This window comes from Triticum aestivum, chromosome 4D (assembly GCF_018294505.1).
Source record: "Triticum aestivum cultivar Chinese Spring chromosome 4D, IWGSC CS RefSeq v2.1, whole genome shotgun sequence".
NCBI classification, from domain to species: domain Eukaryota; kingdom Viridiplantae; phylum Streptophyta; class Magnoliopsida; order Poales; family Poaceae; genus Triticum; species Triticum aestivum.
In genome coordinates, this window is record NC_057805.1 from 67105785 (window position 1) to 67120438 (window position 14654).

A 14654-nucleotide genomic window follows, 5' to 3' on the forward strand; every position below is an offset into this window, starting at 1 on the left:
GTACCCGTGGGTATATCCAAACCCGACCCAATAGTATGACTTAATGGGCAAAAATCAGCTATCCCTACCCCACAGTCACATGTCCTATTGCAATTTTATACTTTGTTATCCAAAACATGCAAAAGAAATTACACAATCCCCGTCATAACTTTTATTAGTTGGCATTCAATACCCTCTGTAACATACCCCAACGCCCTTCCCTTATTTTTATCTCCTTGTTAACTGACTCGTCATTCTCATATGTTAGAAAAATACTAAATGTTCTTATGTTGTTAGTGGAGGTTGATTTACCATAGGTGAAGCCTAGCATGCCACGAAGTGAAGAATGGAAGAGCTTATGTTAACATTGTGTTATAGAGAGTACCCAATGGATATCCAGTGGGTATGGATATCCATATGTCTAGAGAGGACCCAATGAATATCCAGTGGGTATGGATATCCATCGGGTTTGGACATGGACACAATTTTTCACCCGTGGATTTTTTTATGGGTGGGCAAAGACTGTCTTCATGGATATGCATATGGATTTGATATTGTTCAACCCGATCCAAACCCGACCCATTGCTACCAACTGCTGGAATATAACTGAATACGGTTTCTCAAAAAAGAAAGCAGACAAATTATATTACACATCCCTTTATTTGTGATCTTTTTGTTCAAAAAAATCAAAATGTAATCATTCTATGAATAATAAATATAAATTTGTGACCGTGAGGTCACGGGTTCATGTCCTGGAAACATCCACTTGCAAAAATATAGAAAAAAAAAGCTGTGTATAAAAAGACACAAAATGGTCAGACCCGCAAGCAGGAGCTACGTGCACCAATCTGCCCATTTGTGTACTCAATATGCTCATCTACTAGTCTCCACCTCAGTCTATGCATGGTTGAAAATTTCAGTTACGTTTTCCAAAAATTATACACCTCCTATATGACATGACCTCCTATAGCTTTCATTCTACTGATACGATTACCCTGTTCTTCTATGTACGTTTCTTTTGCAAATCTTGAAGGTGAACGAACCCACCGGTCCAGGTGAACCATATCGTTTGCAGCTAGACGTGGCATTCCCAAACTGTCAAACAAGCATATAGGACTGAAGATACCAACGCTGTAGCAGGCTTAATTGGGCAGATGATAGTACTTACGTCCACAAATCAATCACCATTACTGAATAATATAAGCAGGGCTAATTTCTTTAGTACAACTGCATGCGCACTGCACAAAATACCTGTAAAGAAAAATATCATCTACAGCCTTCCCCCAAAACATACATGGTCACTTCCAAAAACAGGACACCCACGGCACAACTTGTTATGCTAAACATTGTACAAAGCAAACACATATAATAATTGTTTGAACTTTTTTCATGTATGATAGTATCCATGCAACTTTGCAGTCATAAAAAGCAGGCATGTATAGGAAGAAACAGGGAAGGGTCCTCACAAATCTGAGCATAAATTCATACATATGCACTAACGCTTACAAACTCTTCTGGATTTTGCACCTAAAAACAGGGAACAGTTATAGTAATTATTTTAACTGTTCATGGTTCTAAGAAGTCAGTCCTCGCTTACAGCCTCTCAACACCAACAATTAACCAGCACACTTTCTTCTATCTACTTGAATAACAAGTAACTAACGAGAAGCTGTCACAGGGGAGATAGCTCGCCCCGTGTTACATGAAAATATGTGCAGAAAAAGGACCTATAATCATCGCCGGATACATGACAGTACTCTCTAACATGAAGAAACAGAAAGAACTTTGCCTACCTTGCCAAATGCCAACAAGGGAACTGCTGAAAACTAATACTATTGGACATCAAAGAAGGGAGATGGATAGAAATATATGTCAGCTTCGTAATGAACACTTTTTCTGAGAATGCCCAAGAAGATGACACCGGCCACACTGAACGATCCGTTTCGGCCGTTTCAAGCTTTCCATCTTGAGAATCTTCATTTTGGGACGGCCAGGAGGCCTTCGGATCTTTGGTGGGCGAAGTATCATGTCTGATTTGTATAGGCCTCGCGGCCCAGAGGACGAATTGCTCCAGTGGATCCTGTCTGGAATTGGATAGATCCGCTGAGAGTAAGTTTCCCTATACTTCATTACACTAAAGCAATCATGTGCATACAGGCGAGGATCTTCACCACATGAAAGTAGTGCAGCAGCAGCATGTGCACATGGAATACCATAAATTTGCCACCGACGGCACGAGCAGAACCTGGTTTGAGTATCCACAATGTTTGTTCGCTCAGATGACACGATCTCAAACTCCACCTTGTTTGCTCGGAGTACTTGATAACATCTTGAATCAGAAATGGATTCAGAAATAAGTTTCTCAGCAGATGGAACAAGAACTGAGTTAAGGGATAGTGCCAAGTTGTGACGTTCAGTAAACCAGCAGGTTAGTTGGTGCCTGATGTATTCAACAGTTTGCACAATGGGAAGCTCATGACACTCCAGGGCCCAGTTATATAATATCTCAGTTATCCCAAGACTAAAATGGCCATATCTGATACCCTCAAAGTAAGCAACTGCCCAGAGGTTTGGTGGAAAAATCTGGAACCATGGCATGACATCTTGAACTTGCATCATATCTTTTACCTTTGAATCAAATTCTGCTGTTGTGAGAGCATAAACGGCACCCCAGAAAAGGTTAAGAAGTTTAGGACTCTTGAACTCCTCACGGAAATTCTCACTCACGTATCTCAAGCAAAATCCATGAAAAGCAGTTGGGAAGTTGACCTCGACAGCTTCAACCACCTGTGGTTGTCTCTCAGAGATTATTGTAAAGACAGGCATCTTATCTGTGTTAACACCAAGCATCTTCCTCAGTTCTGAGATAAACCACATCCAGTTCTCATCACTTTCAGAATCAACAACACCAAATGCTACAGGGAACATCATGTGATCAGCATCAACAGCCGAAGCACATAGCAATGTCCCAAGATACTTGCCCTTTAGATCTGCCTTGTCAATTTCCAAAAGGGGTCTACACGCATTTAAGAAACCATAAATAGATGCATGAAATGAAACAAAGAGCCGTTGGAAGGAATTCTCTGGCCCAGCCCCTTTGTATACTGCAACGCTACCAGGATTTGTCTTTCCAATCTGGTCACAGTATGCAGGAAGAAGGCGATATCCATCCTCAAGGGTACCATGAACAGCAGCCATGCTTCTCTCCTTTCCGCGCCATGCCTGCATATAAGACACAGCAACCCCATGCTGATCCCGAATATCCTGCAATATCTCTTTTGGCTTAATCTGCGGATTATCTCTTAGCCTTGCCTCGACAGACCTAGCCACCCAGTTAACAGTGGCCTGCTGATGATGTAGGTCCTGAACACCCTCACATGTGTGCTCTCCTTGCAACGTCCGGACCGTGAAAGTTGGAACACCGTGGCACTTGGCCACATGCACACGCCACGGGCATCCTTCTGTGTTGCATTTGGCGATGAATCGGCTACGGTCCGATTTCACGACGCGGAGCTGGAAATGCAGAGCAACAGCCATATCCTTGATGGCACTCCGGCAAGTGTCAACATTGGTAAACTCTTGGCCGATGAAAAGGAATTGCTCACGCGGTACAGGGTCCTTCTCTGGCTCGAGTAAAATCTGGTCTTCATCCCCCTCAACTAGAACATCGCCATCTTCCACCTGAACTAAAACCTGATTGTCCTCGGCCGGAACTAAAACCTGGGTGTCTTCCGCCTGAACTAAAGCCTGACTGTCTTCCGCATGAACTAAAGCCTGACTGTCTTCCGCATGAACTAAAGCCTGACTGTCTTCCGCACGAACTAAAGCCTGACTGTCTTCCGCATGAACTAATATCTGGCTATCCTCCATAATTGAGCAGCTCTACAGGCCGGATTAAATTACTTTACTCTGAGTGATAAAAACACCAGACAACTCGATAGTGACGGAAAAGATTTTGCTCCAGGCCTCCAGAAGCACCGCCCTGCAAATATTAGCACAACCACATAGCTATTAACGCGAGAAAGAGTCATTCCAGTGGTACAAGAAGTAACAGTGTCAGCACAAGCACGTAATTCACTAACGCGAGAAAGAGCCCATCAAGCGGCACACCACCCCTCCCCAACCCCCATTTTTTAGGAGGAAAACTGAATCTGCAGGCTGGCTTGCAAGTCCTACGGCGTGAGGCGTGGACTGAGACCGATCTCGCGTGCTGAAGAACAGAAAAATCTAATCTTACGAGCCATGGAAAATAAGGGGTGGATCTAGACGTTGCGGCGGGTGAGCACCCAAAATTTGTGAAGGTTGGTCCGGGATTAAGAGCAGGCACTGGATGACTAGAAAGCTCGTACCTGAAAAACGAATGTTCAAGGCTGCGGACGGGGCGGAGACGCCAGCGGGGGGAGGTGGGAGGGGAGGCGCGATGGAACGGGAACGGCCGGGGACGGGCGGCGGGGTCGGACGGCGGCGGCCCTAGGGCACAGCGGTGGTACAGAAGAGATTTTAGTTACAGTGTTGGGTCGGACGGAGGAGGAAGAAAGGATAACGGAAGAAGGGGAAAAGTCTAGCCATGGAGGCGACGATTTTTTACGGCCCGGATCGTTCGCTGGCATGCCTAACGGTGGATGGAGAGATTTTGGCTGTGTTTGTTTGGGCTTCAGTTTCAACAGATTCAGCTGTGGACTTGCTGTGCTGTCAAAACTGCTGTGTCAAGGAAACAGTTGTGGCGAAGGTTAGCTGTTTGGCAATGAAGCTGTGGAAACGACTGTGGGCTGGTGAAAACCCTGAAATGCCCTTAGAGTACTGAGATCAGTGTAACTTGTTGATTCTGTGTTAATATATTGTTTAAATGGTATTTTGACCGACAGGGAATGATTTGTTCTATGATAATGCATAAAGTATTTCATAATAATAATTCTTTCACTTTCTTGCTCATATATACGTAGAATAATATTGAGCAAAAGAATTATGTTGTCACGCAAGTCCATGCAAGTCACGATTGTTCGCACATGTAATTACAGATCCGTACAAATACTATCTCTGCTGCGTTGCGTGTGGTGAACTGGTGAGAGACGAGAGAGAGATGAGTCAGCTCGGATGGATCGGGAGAGGGATGGCTTTCTCGTTGTAAATTGAACGAAACGGCTAGGTTAGTGGTGGGATTATCACGAAGCGCAAGCCGTTTCGTAGCCAAAGTACGCCCCCGATCGCTTCGGCCTATAACACGTAAAACATCACGAAGCTGCTTTGGGTTGTCGCCACGAAGCTGTCCATTTTTAGGTGTTTGTTCCCGTTTCAGTTTTTTCCCACGAGAAACTGGCTCCGGAAGCTGTAACAAACACAGCCTTTACCGTCAGGCAAAGATGGACCGGCGCGTCTTTAGAGCATCTCCAATAACACATATTGAAAAAAAATAAGACATTGTTTTTACATGAAAAAACAACAACAGACCTTGATAAAACATCAGCTTGATGGAAAAACCGTTGTTTAGGGCACTTTGGTCAAAAAAAGAACACTGATCCAACAGCTGTCTGTAAACGGTAATGTCAATTTTGTAGGACAGCCATAAATTTTGCACCCCCATTGTTGCATATTTGCAGCGCCGCTACACTTGCTGCCACAAAACCAAAACACAGCCATGAAAGCCAACTACCCCACGGATGTTTCCCTGCTGCCTGGCCCACCGCCACCTCCACTGTACCCCCCAGGCCCAATCGTCACCCCATCGCCAATTCACGCAGCTCCGGATGTCCGTGCCCACCGCCGAGTCCATCCGTCGTTGTTTGATTTGCATCGATTTTGGCAGCTTCTCGCCCCTTTGTCATCTAATATGGCTGCCACAACACCAGGGCTCACCTTCGAGGTCGAATCGTTGTCACCCCTTCCCCAAGTGACAGGTGGCCACAGTTGAGCCGCAGCCGCTGCTCTTCCAAGCTCTTGGTTATCATCCAGCACGACAAGGGCGGCTCTGCCCAAGATCCGCCCGACGGCGGTAGGAGTACCATGACCACGTTCCTAGCCGTCCGGGCGACGCCTCGGCCCCGGCGTGCTATGGCAGCCAGATTTCATCTTCTCGCCCACTAGGTGTAGATAATGAGCTAAATATTATGTCCTACATTTATGTGCTTCCCATATATTGTTCTGTTTTATGTGCAAATCTCTACCAATTTAACTTGCAGGTTTGAAGTTGGTGTCCCTAATACTCCTTCAAACATTGAACCTTGGTTGATAATTGGAATGAATCAAATATTATTGTTGCAACCGACCGCTCATCCTGTTTTGCAACTAGTCCAATTGCACTCTGGATGGAAGTAATTTGTAAATCTAGTGGAAATGAGGTCGGCATTTATAATCCTTGTTTCTGGGGCATGGTATGACTTTTACTTATCTAACCCAAATTCAGGATTCTAAATCTCATGTGACATGAGCTTTTCTCATTTTCCATATACCTATTTAATACAAAGCGACAAAAGATAAATATCCATCACATGTAGATCTTTTGTAGTCACTGCTCATTAGTGACACGGTGCATTAGAGTTGATACAGTATCTGTTATTTTTTATTTCTTTTGTCACCATGATGAGACAATAAAATATTTATTCTTCCAATGCAAATATGCTCCTTCTATATAGTCAGTTGTCCAAATAGTTTCTGGCTTGTATCCTCCTTGTAGTGTTGTTAATGTATTTGGTAACTGGTTACATGGGATTGATCACAGGTTTAGAACTCTTCTCAGGGTGGGAGCGTTTGTCGTTATTTGGTCGCTTTGGCTATGTAGAAATGATAAGGTCTTTAACAATAGAAGTACTTCTCTGATGCAGATTATCTACAGATGTACTGGGACTGTTCGTTTATGGTCCTCTCTACAACGCATGGAGAATCAAGACTTATTTACGGAGGTGTGTACACGATTGAAGGCTTCGGCGAGGGATACTTTTACTCAACATGGGTGGCAGCGTGATCTTAGGATCGGCCCCCCTCCGCTTTAGGCGTTATACGGACTCTTTATGTTTTTTTTTATTTTGCCTTTTTATTTTTCATTTGTTTGAGAGTACATTTTTTGGCTGTGTGCATTTTAGTTATGCAGAGGTCGAGTGTAATGTTTAAATCTTTTAAGTAATAAAGTGCCTCTTTTTTCAAAAAATGCGAACAAGTTTGTTTTCAGTGTAGCATTAAGAATCGCTTTTGCTACCATTGTTGTAGAATATTGAGGAAGCAAAGGTTATAAAGTCAGCATGTACATCAGGTCATCAGACTCCATGGATCTAACAATTTCTTTGACAAGTTCAGATAGTCTTCAGAATCTAGCTGCTTATACCATCATGAAAGCAATATTGTGGTTTAATTTACCTACAGTTCAACATCTATTACAACTACGGCTCTTTCTATGTGTAATGGATGTTTGTTATAATTCGATTACCGGTGTTATCCATGTGTCCATCTTTACTACGGAGATTTTTACTGTGCCGGCGAACCCCGTCAGCTCCATCAATAATATTGCAAACATGTATAAGAAATAGTTCTGGATTGTCTGTATTTTCAATCAACTATGCATATCTCTACTCTTATAACAAACCGAGTTGGTGATTATGGAGTGCCTACCATCTTGTAATATAAACCATCCGATCTATATCTGATAGATAGAAAACAAACTATGACAATTTTGCAAAAAGATACCTGCACCTCTCTCCACATTTACAGATAAGGCCTCCCCTCGTTCATCCTTATCTCCCACAACCTCATGTTGAGCAATTAAAAAAGGAAGCCTCTAGAATAATCTGGCATGGTGGCCGCTATCGGCGTCGTCCATCCCCATGCCTCCGCTCAATCAGACCACCACGCCCCACTCCTCCTCACCTTATCACTCTTCTTTCTCAAGATATCATTAGTTTTTACACATGAGATTGCTCTCGCATGGGTCAATCACAGCAGGTCTTTTGTAAAAAAAATGCATCTTGATGTTCCGTGCAATGCACGGGCATCTTGCTAGTTTTTTGCGGTGGAAAAGGGAGCTTTAAAGCATCTCCAACCGTTCGACCCCCCAGGGGCTTGAAATAGTGCCGCCTGGGGGCGCGCCGGCGAAAATAACTGCGTGGGGCGGTCGGTTTCCCAACTGCCGCCCCAAGCCCACCCAGACGTCGTTTTTTGAAAAATAAACTTGGCCAAAATTCGGCCAAACACGACACATATTCGGCCAAACTAGGTGATTTCATTGATGTTTGTACATAGAAACTTAAAAACATAATTTAAAAACTTAGAAACATAATTAAAACTACTGCGTCGCCGTCCGCCGCCCCTCCTACAGGCTGAAGAGTGCGCCAAAGGCGCTGTAGTCGCCGTCGTCGTCGCCGTTGTCCTCCTCCTCCTTCTTCATGTCGTCGCGGTCCTTGCTGCACCCATGCCCTGGGTCGCCTTGGCGGACGGGTTTGGTTGGCGGCGGTGGTGCGTCGTCGTCACTATCCTCAAGGACGATGGCGCCGCCCTCTGATGACCCACAAGTATAGGGATCTATCGTAATCCTTTTGCAAAGTAAGAGTGTCGAACCCAACGAGGAGCAGAAGGAAATGACAAGCGGTTTTCAGCAAGGTATTCTGTGCAAGCACTGGAATTATCGATAACAGATAGTTTTGTGATAAGATAATTTGTAATGGGTAACAAGTAACAAGTGCAACAAAGGTGCAGCAAGGTGGCCCAATCCATTTTGTAGCAATGGACAAGCCTGGACGAACTCTTATATAAAGCAAAGCGCTCCCGAGGACACATGGGAATTATTATGAAGCTAGTTTTCATCATGCTTATATGATTCACGTTCATTACTTTAATAATTTGATATGTGGGTGGACCGGTGCTTGGGTGCTGTCCTCTTTGGACAAGCCTCCCACTTATGGTTAACCCCTCTCGCAAGCATCCGCAACTACGAAAGAAGAATTAAGATAAATCTAACCATAGCAAGAAACATATGGATCCAAATTAGCCCCTTACGAAACAACGCATAAACTAGGGTTTAAACTTATGTCACTCTAGCAACCCATCATCTACTTATTACTTCCCAATGCCTTCCCCTAGGCGCAAATATTGGTGAAGTGTCATGTAGTCGACGTTCACATAACACCACTAGAGGAAAGACAACATACATCTCATCAAAATATCGAACGAATACCAAATTCACATGATTACTTATAACAAGACTTCTCCCATGTCCTCGGGAACAAACGTAACTACTCACAAAGCATATTCATGTTCAAGATCAGAGGGGTATTGAATATCATTAAGGATTTTAACATATGATCTTCCACCGAATAAACCAACTAGCATCAACTACGAGTAATCAACACTACTAGCGACCCACAGGTACCGACCTGAGGTTTTGAGACAAAGATCGGATAAAAGAGATGAACTAGGGTTTGAGAGGAGATGGTGCTGGTGAAGATGTTGATAGAGATTGACCCCCTCTCGATGAGAGGATCGTTGGTGATGACGATGACTTCGATTTCCCCCTTCGGGAGGGAAGTTTCCCCGGCAGAACAGCTCCGCCGGAGCCCTAGATTGGTTCTGCCCAGGTTCCGCCTCGAGATGGCGGCGCTTCGTCCCGAAAGCTTCTTTATGATTTTTCCAGGTCAAAACCCTCCATATAGCAGAAGATGGGCACCGGAGGCCTGTCAGGGGGCCCACAAGCACTACTAGGGAAAATCCTATACACATAATCTTACCAGCAGCGCGCTTTAAAATAAGGCGCTGCTGCTAACTAGCAGTAGCGCGCGTGCACAAAACTCGCTGCTGAAATAAATGTATCAGTAGCGCGCCCTCCCTAAGACGCGTTACTGCTATAATTTCCACGCCGCCGCTGCGAGGCTAGTTCTAGCAGCAGCGTGCTAATATGAAGAGCGCTACTGCTATGGACCATAGCAGTAGCGCATTTACACAATAACCGCTACTGCTAAGTTTACTAAAAAATTTAGTCTCACCTCGCTCCGTGAAGAGAGTTTGTACCACCTTAAATATGTTACTTCTCAAACTTTCACAACCACTTGGTCTTCATTGAACTCTATGTGTAGAATTTGTGGCCGCAATATGAGTCTTCACCAGTTCCTAAACTGGTGAGGACTCATATTGACAAATCAGATTGTACACAAAAAGATCATTGATGATCAATGTATTTTTGATGTCTATTTTTACATGCTGACACATAGCAGTAGAGCGCTCTTTGTGAAAGGCGCTACTGCTAGGTCGTTTAGCAGTAGCGCGCGCTACTGCTAAGCCATTCCATCTCCCCCACTCTCTGATCTATTCGATCCACTCACACTGCACACCCACTCGATCTCCCCCTCAACCCCCCACGTCGGTCCTCCCCCGGCGCCCCTCCTCCGATCTGCGCCGCCGCCACCTCCTCTTCCTCGCTGGACTCGGTACCGGCCTCCTCCTCCGTCCTCCCTCTAGTCGCCGCTGGCCGGCCCCTCCTCGCTCCGCCTTCCTCCTCCGTCCTCCCACCACTCGCCGCCGGCTGGCCCCTCCTTGCTCCGTCTTCCTCCTCCGTCCTACTCTCTTCTCCCTCCTCGAGTCGCCCCTCCTTCTCCCTCCTCCCTCCTCCATCCACAACCCCTCCTCCCTGCTACATTTTGATTTAGTAGGCTAGTTGATTTAGAACATTTTGATTTAGTTGATTTAGTATGCTAGTTGATTTAGTTGATTTAGAACATTTTGATTTAGTTGATTTGGTAGGCTAGTTGATTTAGTTGATTTAGTAGGCTAGTTGATTTAGTAGGCTAGTTGATTTAGTTGATTTAGAACATTTTGATTTAGTTGATTTAGTATGCTAGCAGATTTAGTAGGCTAGTTGATTTAGTTGATTTAGTATGCACCATTTTATTGTTATTTTTTCTGTACATGGATAGGTAGATGCTTTTTTTTTGTAATAAGTTATTTTTTGGCAAAATGTAGGTGCCAATTTAGTTAAATTTACCACTTGTTTTTTTAATCAATTATCTTAGGCAATAGGGGCCAAATGAGATGAAATGTTTTTTTAAATTGCTTCTCGCGGAAGAACCAAAAATATCACATGCTACTGTTTTTCTTTCCTGTAAAGTGAATCATTAATCCTTTGCTCATATTGCTTTAGGAAAATGGCGCCACCACCACCACCACTATGTCGACTGTGCAAGTCAAGGTGCGCCAACAGCCTTGCAACTGGCAAGCTGTTCGGCATCTACTTCCAGCCGAGTTTTCGTCATGCGGCGGTAAGATATTAGATGAAATGTAACAACTATTTTATTTTTAGTGTTGGCATTACTGCATTGTGTCCTTTTGCTTTTTTTACACAGATCGTCCCATGCAATGTGAGGTTGAAATTCAACAAGCTGACAGGAGACACTGTGACATTTGAGGCTCCTGGGGGCGTACACTATGGAGGTCGAGAAAGGACGCAATATGTCGCAGATTGGAGGAGATGGATGGGCCCGTTTCCTTGCCCACATGCGTCTTACTGGTGATGAGTTGATCAGCTTCTCCTTCAGAGCAGAAAGACCCAAGCTGGCTGTCATTTATCTCAACCTGGTGGAAGATGATGAAGATGATGAAGATGATGAAGATGACGAAGATGATGAGGACCCACTCGATGAAGATGATGAGAACCCACTTCATGAAGCCATCGTAGCTCAAAGAATGAGGCTGAGCGAGGAGGAGGTGTGCAACCTATGGGACATAATTCCGCCACGTGATGACTTTGTCGGGGTGCCATTCGTGACCCGTCTGACAAGTACCATGGTCGATCGGCATGAAATGGTATGTTATACGTACTGCCTGTAGTAATTTGATGATATATATATGCTTTATTGTTATACTTACAAATGCAAATAATTCGATGATATGCTTAGTGAATCCGATGATATGCTTAGTGTAGAGTCCAATGATATGCTTTGTGGAATCTAGTCGATGATATGCTTTAGTGTAGAGTCTGATCACATGCTCTTATTAGTGTAGAATCCAAGGAACTATTAATAGTGTAGATAATCCATATATACTTATTAGTAGAATTCATGATTAGTTAGTACAAATGCGTAGTACTGTGTCTTTTGATAGTGTAGAAATCTAGACTTAATAGAAATATATTTGCAAGAGTATGTGCAAGGCTATTTATTAATTGATATGTTTTTCTTATTCAGAAATTGCCAAAGAACCTATCTGTGAGTTGTGGTATCGAGCCTGATGAAGAAGGCTCAGCTGGACTACGCCTTACCGCAAGGGGCTCCGTCACCACCGTACTTACCGCATGGACACAGACGGTCGCACACACTTAAACTTGGTTGGGTGGAAGAGATTCCTCGTTGGCAAGAATCTTCGTGTTGGACAGGCCATCCTAATTACTATCAGGAACACCCACCGCCCAGGCTTGAGGATGACGATCATCGTCGATATCATCTAGAACTACATATGTGTGTCTGTGGCTATATCATCTAGAACTACATATGATGATCGTCGTCGATATCATGTAGAACTACATATGATGATCGTCGTCGATATCATGTAGAACTACATATGATGATCGTCGTCGATATCACCTTGTACTGCTTGAGGATGCATGTTGAGTATATATGAAATTGTTATCTAGTACTCCCTCCGTTCCAAATTACTCGTCGTGGTTTTAGTTCAAATTTGAACTAAAACCACGACGAGTAATTTGGAACCGAGGGAGTACTACCTAGTACCTATAATGCTTTATGAAATTGATATCTAGTAGTACCTAGTATCTGGAAATTGCAGTTTATTGAAGCTGAAACGGGGTAGGAAGCCCGGGGGAAATGATGAAAGATATAGCAGTAGCGCGGGGCTGGGAAATCGCTACAGCTAATTAATAGTAGCGAGTTCCGGAAACGCGCTGCTGATATAGTCCATAGTAGTAGCGCGGGTACAGACCGCGCTACTACTAACAGTTAGCTGTAGCGCCTTATTGGTAGCGTGGCTGCCCGCGCTGCTGATAGCCTCAAAACCAGCGCTACTACTAGGGTTTTCCCTAGTAGTGAAGCCCTAGGGGGGCGCCCAGGGGGGTAGGGCGCGCCCCCAGGCTTGTGGCCACCTGGTGGGTCCCCTCTGGAATTTTCTTCGCCCAGTATTTTTATTTATTCCAAAATAATTCTCCGTAAATTTTTAGGACTTTTGGAGTTGTGCAGAATAGGTCTATCAGATTTGCTCCTTTTCGGTCTAGAATTCCAGCTGCCGACATTCTCCCTCTTTGTGTAAACCTTGTAAAATAAGAGAGAAAAGGCATAATTATTGTACCATAATGTGTAATAACAGCCCATAATGCAATAAATATCAATATAAAATCATGATGCAAAATAGACGTATCAAGTCCCCCAAGCTTAGACCTCACTTGTCCTCAAGCGGAAGCCAAAATCGATAATCATGTCCACATGTTTAGGGATAGAGGTGTCGAAAGTGCAACTATCCTTGGGTGGTTTTGGTAATTCCTAACAATATATAGCTCATTGAACTAATGCTCTTTCAAGATGATTATTTCAGAAAGTTCAGTGATTGGCATGGCATGGACTAGGAATGTGGACCCCTCAAAATGCTAAGGACACATATTGGCTCAAGCTCAAGACTCTACATTTTCATTTTAGTGATCCAAGATCATATTGAGTCCATAGGAAAAGCAAATACTATTAAAAGGGGATGAGGTGTTGCTTAATGGCTTACTTGCTCAAAATGCTTAGTGATATGCTCCAAAAGCCCTCAACCACTTTCTCATATCCACATATGTCCCAAACCAAAAGTCAAACTCGGCCCCACCGATTTGATCTATCCGGCGCCACCGAGTTCATTTGACATAGCAACTGCCTGAAACCCTAGTCACTTCGGTCTCACCGATAGGGATCTCGGTCTCACCGAGATGGGATTGCAAACTCTCTGTTTCCCTTTGTAACGTTTTGGTCTAACAGAGATGAGCGATCGGTCCCACCGAGTTCGCAATGCAAACTCTCTGTTTCCCTTTTGTAACGTTTCGGTCTCACTGAAATGAGCGAATCGGTCCCACCGAGTTTTCCTGACCAACTCTCTGTTTGCCTACTACATAAATCGGTCCTACCGAGTTTATGTGATCGGTCTCACCGAGATTACGTTATGCCCTAACCGTAATGAAATCGGTCCCACCGAGTTGACATGTCGGTCCCACCGAAAAGCCTAACATTCACATTTTGAACTAAATCGGTCTGACCGAGTTTCATGATTCGGTCTCACCGAGTTTGGTAAATTGTGTATAACGGTTAGATTTTGTGTGGAGGCTACATATACCCCTCTGAGGGAGTCCTGGACTAAGGGGTCCTCGGGCGTCCGGCCTGTTATCCATGGGCCGGACTGATGGGTTGTGAAGACATGAAGGCCGAAGACTGCACCGTGTCCGGATCGGACTCTACTTGGCGTGGAGGGCAAGCTTGGCGACCAACTATGAAGATTCCTTCTTATGTAACCGACTCCATGTAAACCCTAGATCCCCCCGGTGTCTATATAAACCGGAGGGGTTAGTCCGGAAAGCATACATTCATTACCATATACACATAGGCTAGACTTCTAGGGTTTAGCCATTACGATCTCGTGGTAGATCAACTCTTGTAACACTCATATTCATCAAGATCAATCAAGCAGGAAGTAGGGTATTACCTCCATAGAGAGGGCCCGAACCTGGG

The 14654-nt window shown here is 44.3% G+C and overlaps 1 protein-coding gene across 2 annotated transcripts; it reads right to left on the reverse strand.

Moving 5' to 3' along the window:
• Positions 1–1507: 1507 nt before the first annotated feature.
• Positions 1508–4573, reverse strand: LOC123096262 (uncharacterized). 2 transcript variants are annotated; one of them, XM_044517947.1, is made up of 2 exons: positions 4329–4573; positions 1508–3961 (listed from the first exon to the last, which is right to left on the reverse strand). In XM_044517947.1, exon 2 carries the CDS (start codon positions 3847–3849, stop codon positions 1852–1854), a length of 1998 nt encoding a protein of 665 aa, XP_044373882.1. In that variant the 5' UTR covers positions 3850–3961; positions 4329–4573; the 3' UTR covers positions 1508–1851. The 2 variants fall into 2 exon arrangements, with proteins under 2 accessions (XP_044373882.1, XP_044373883.1); XM_044517948.1 differs by lacking the exon at positions 4329–4573 and adding an exon at positions 4062–4267.
• Between the last annotated feature and the right edge of the window lie 10081 nt (positions 4574–14654).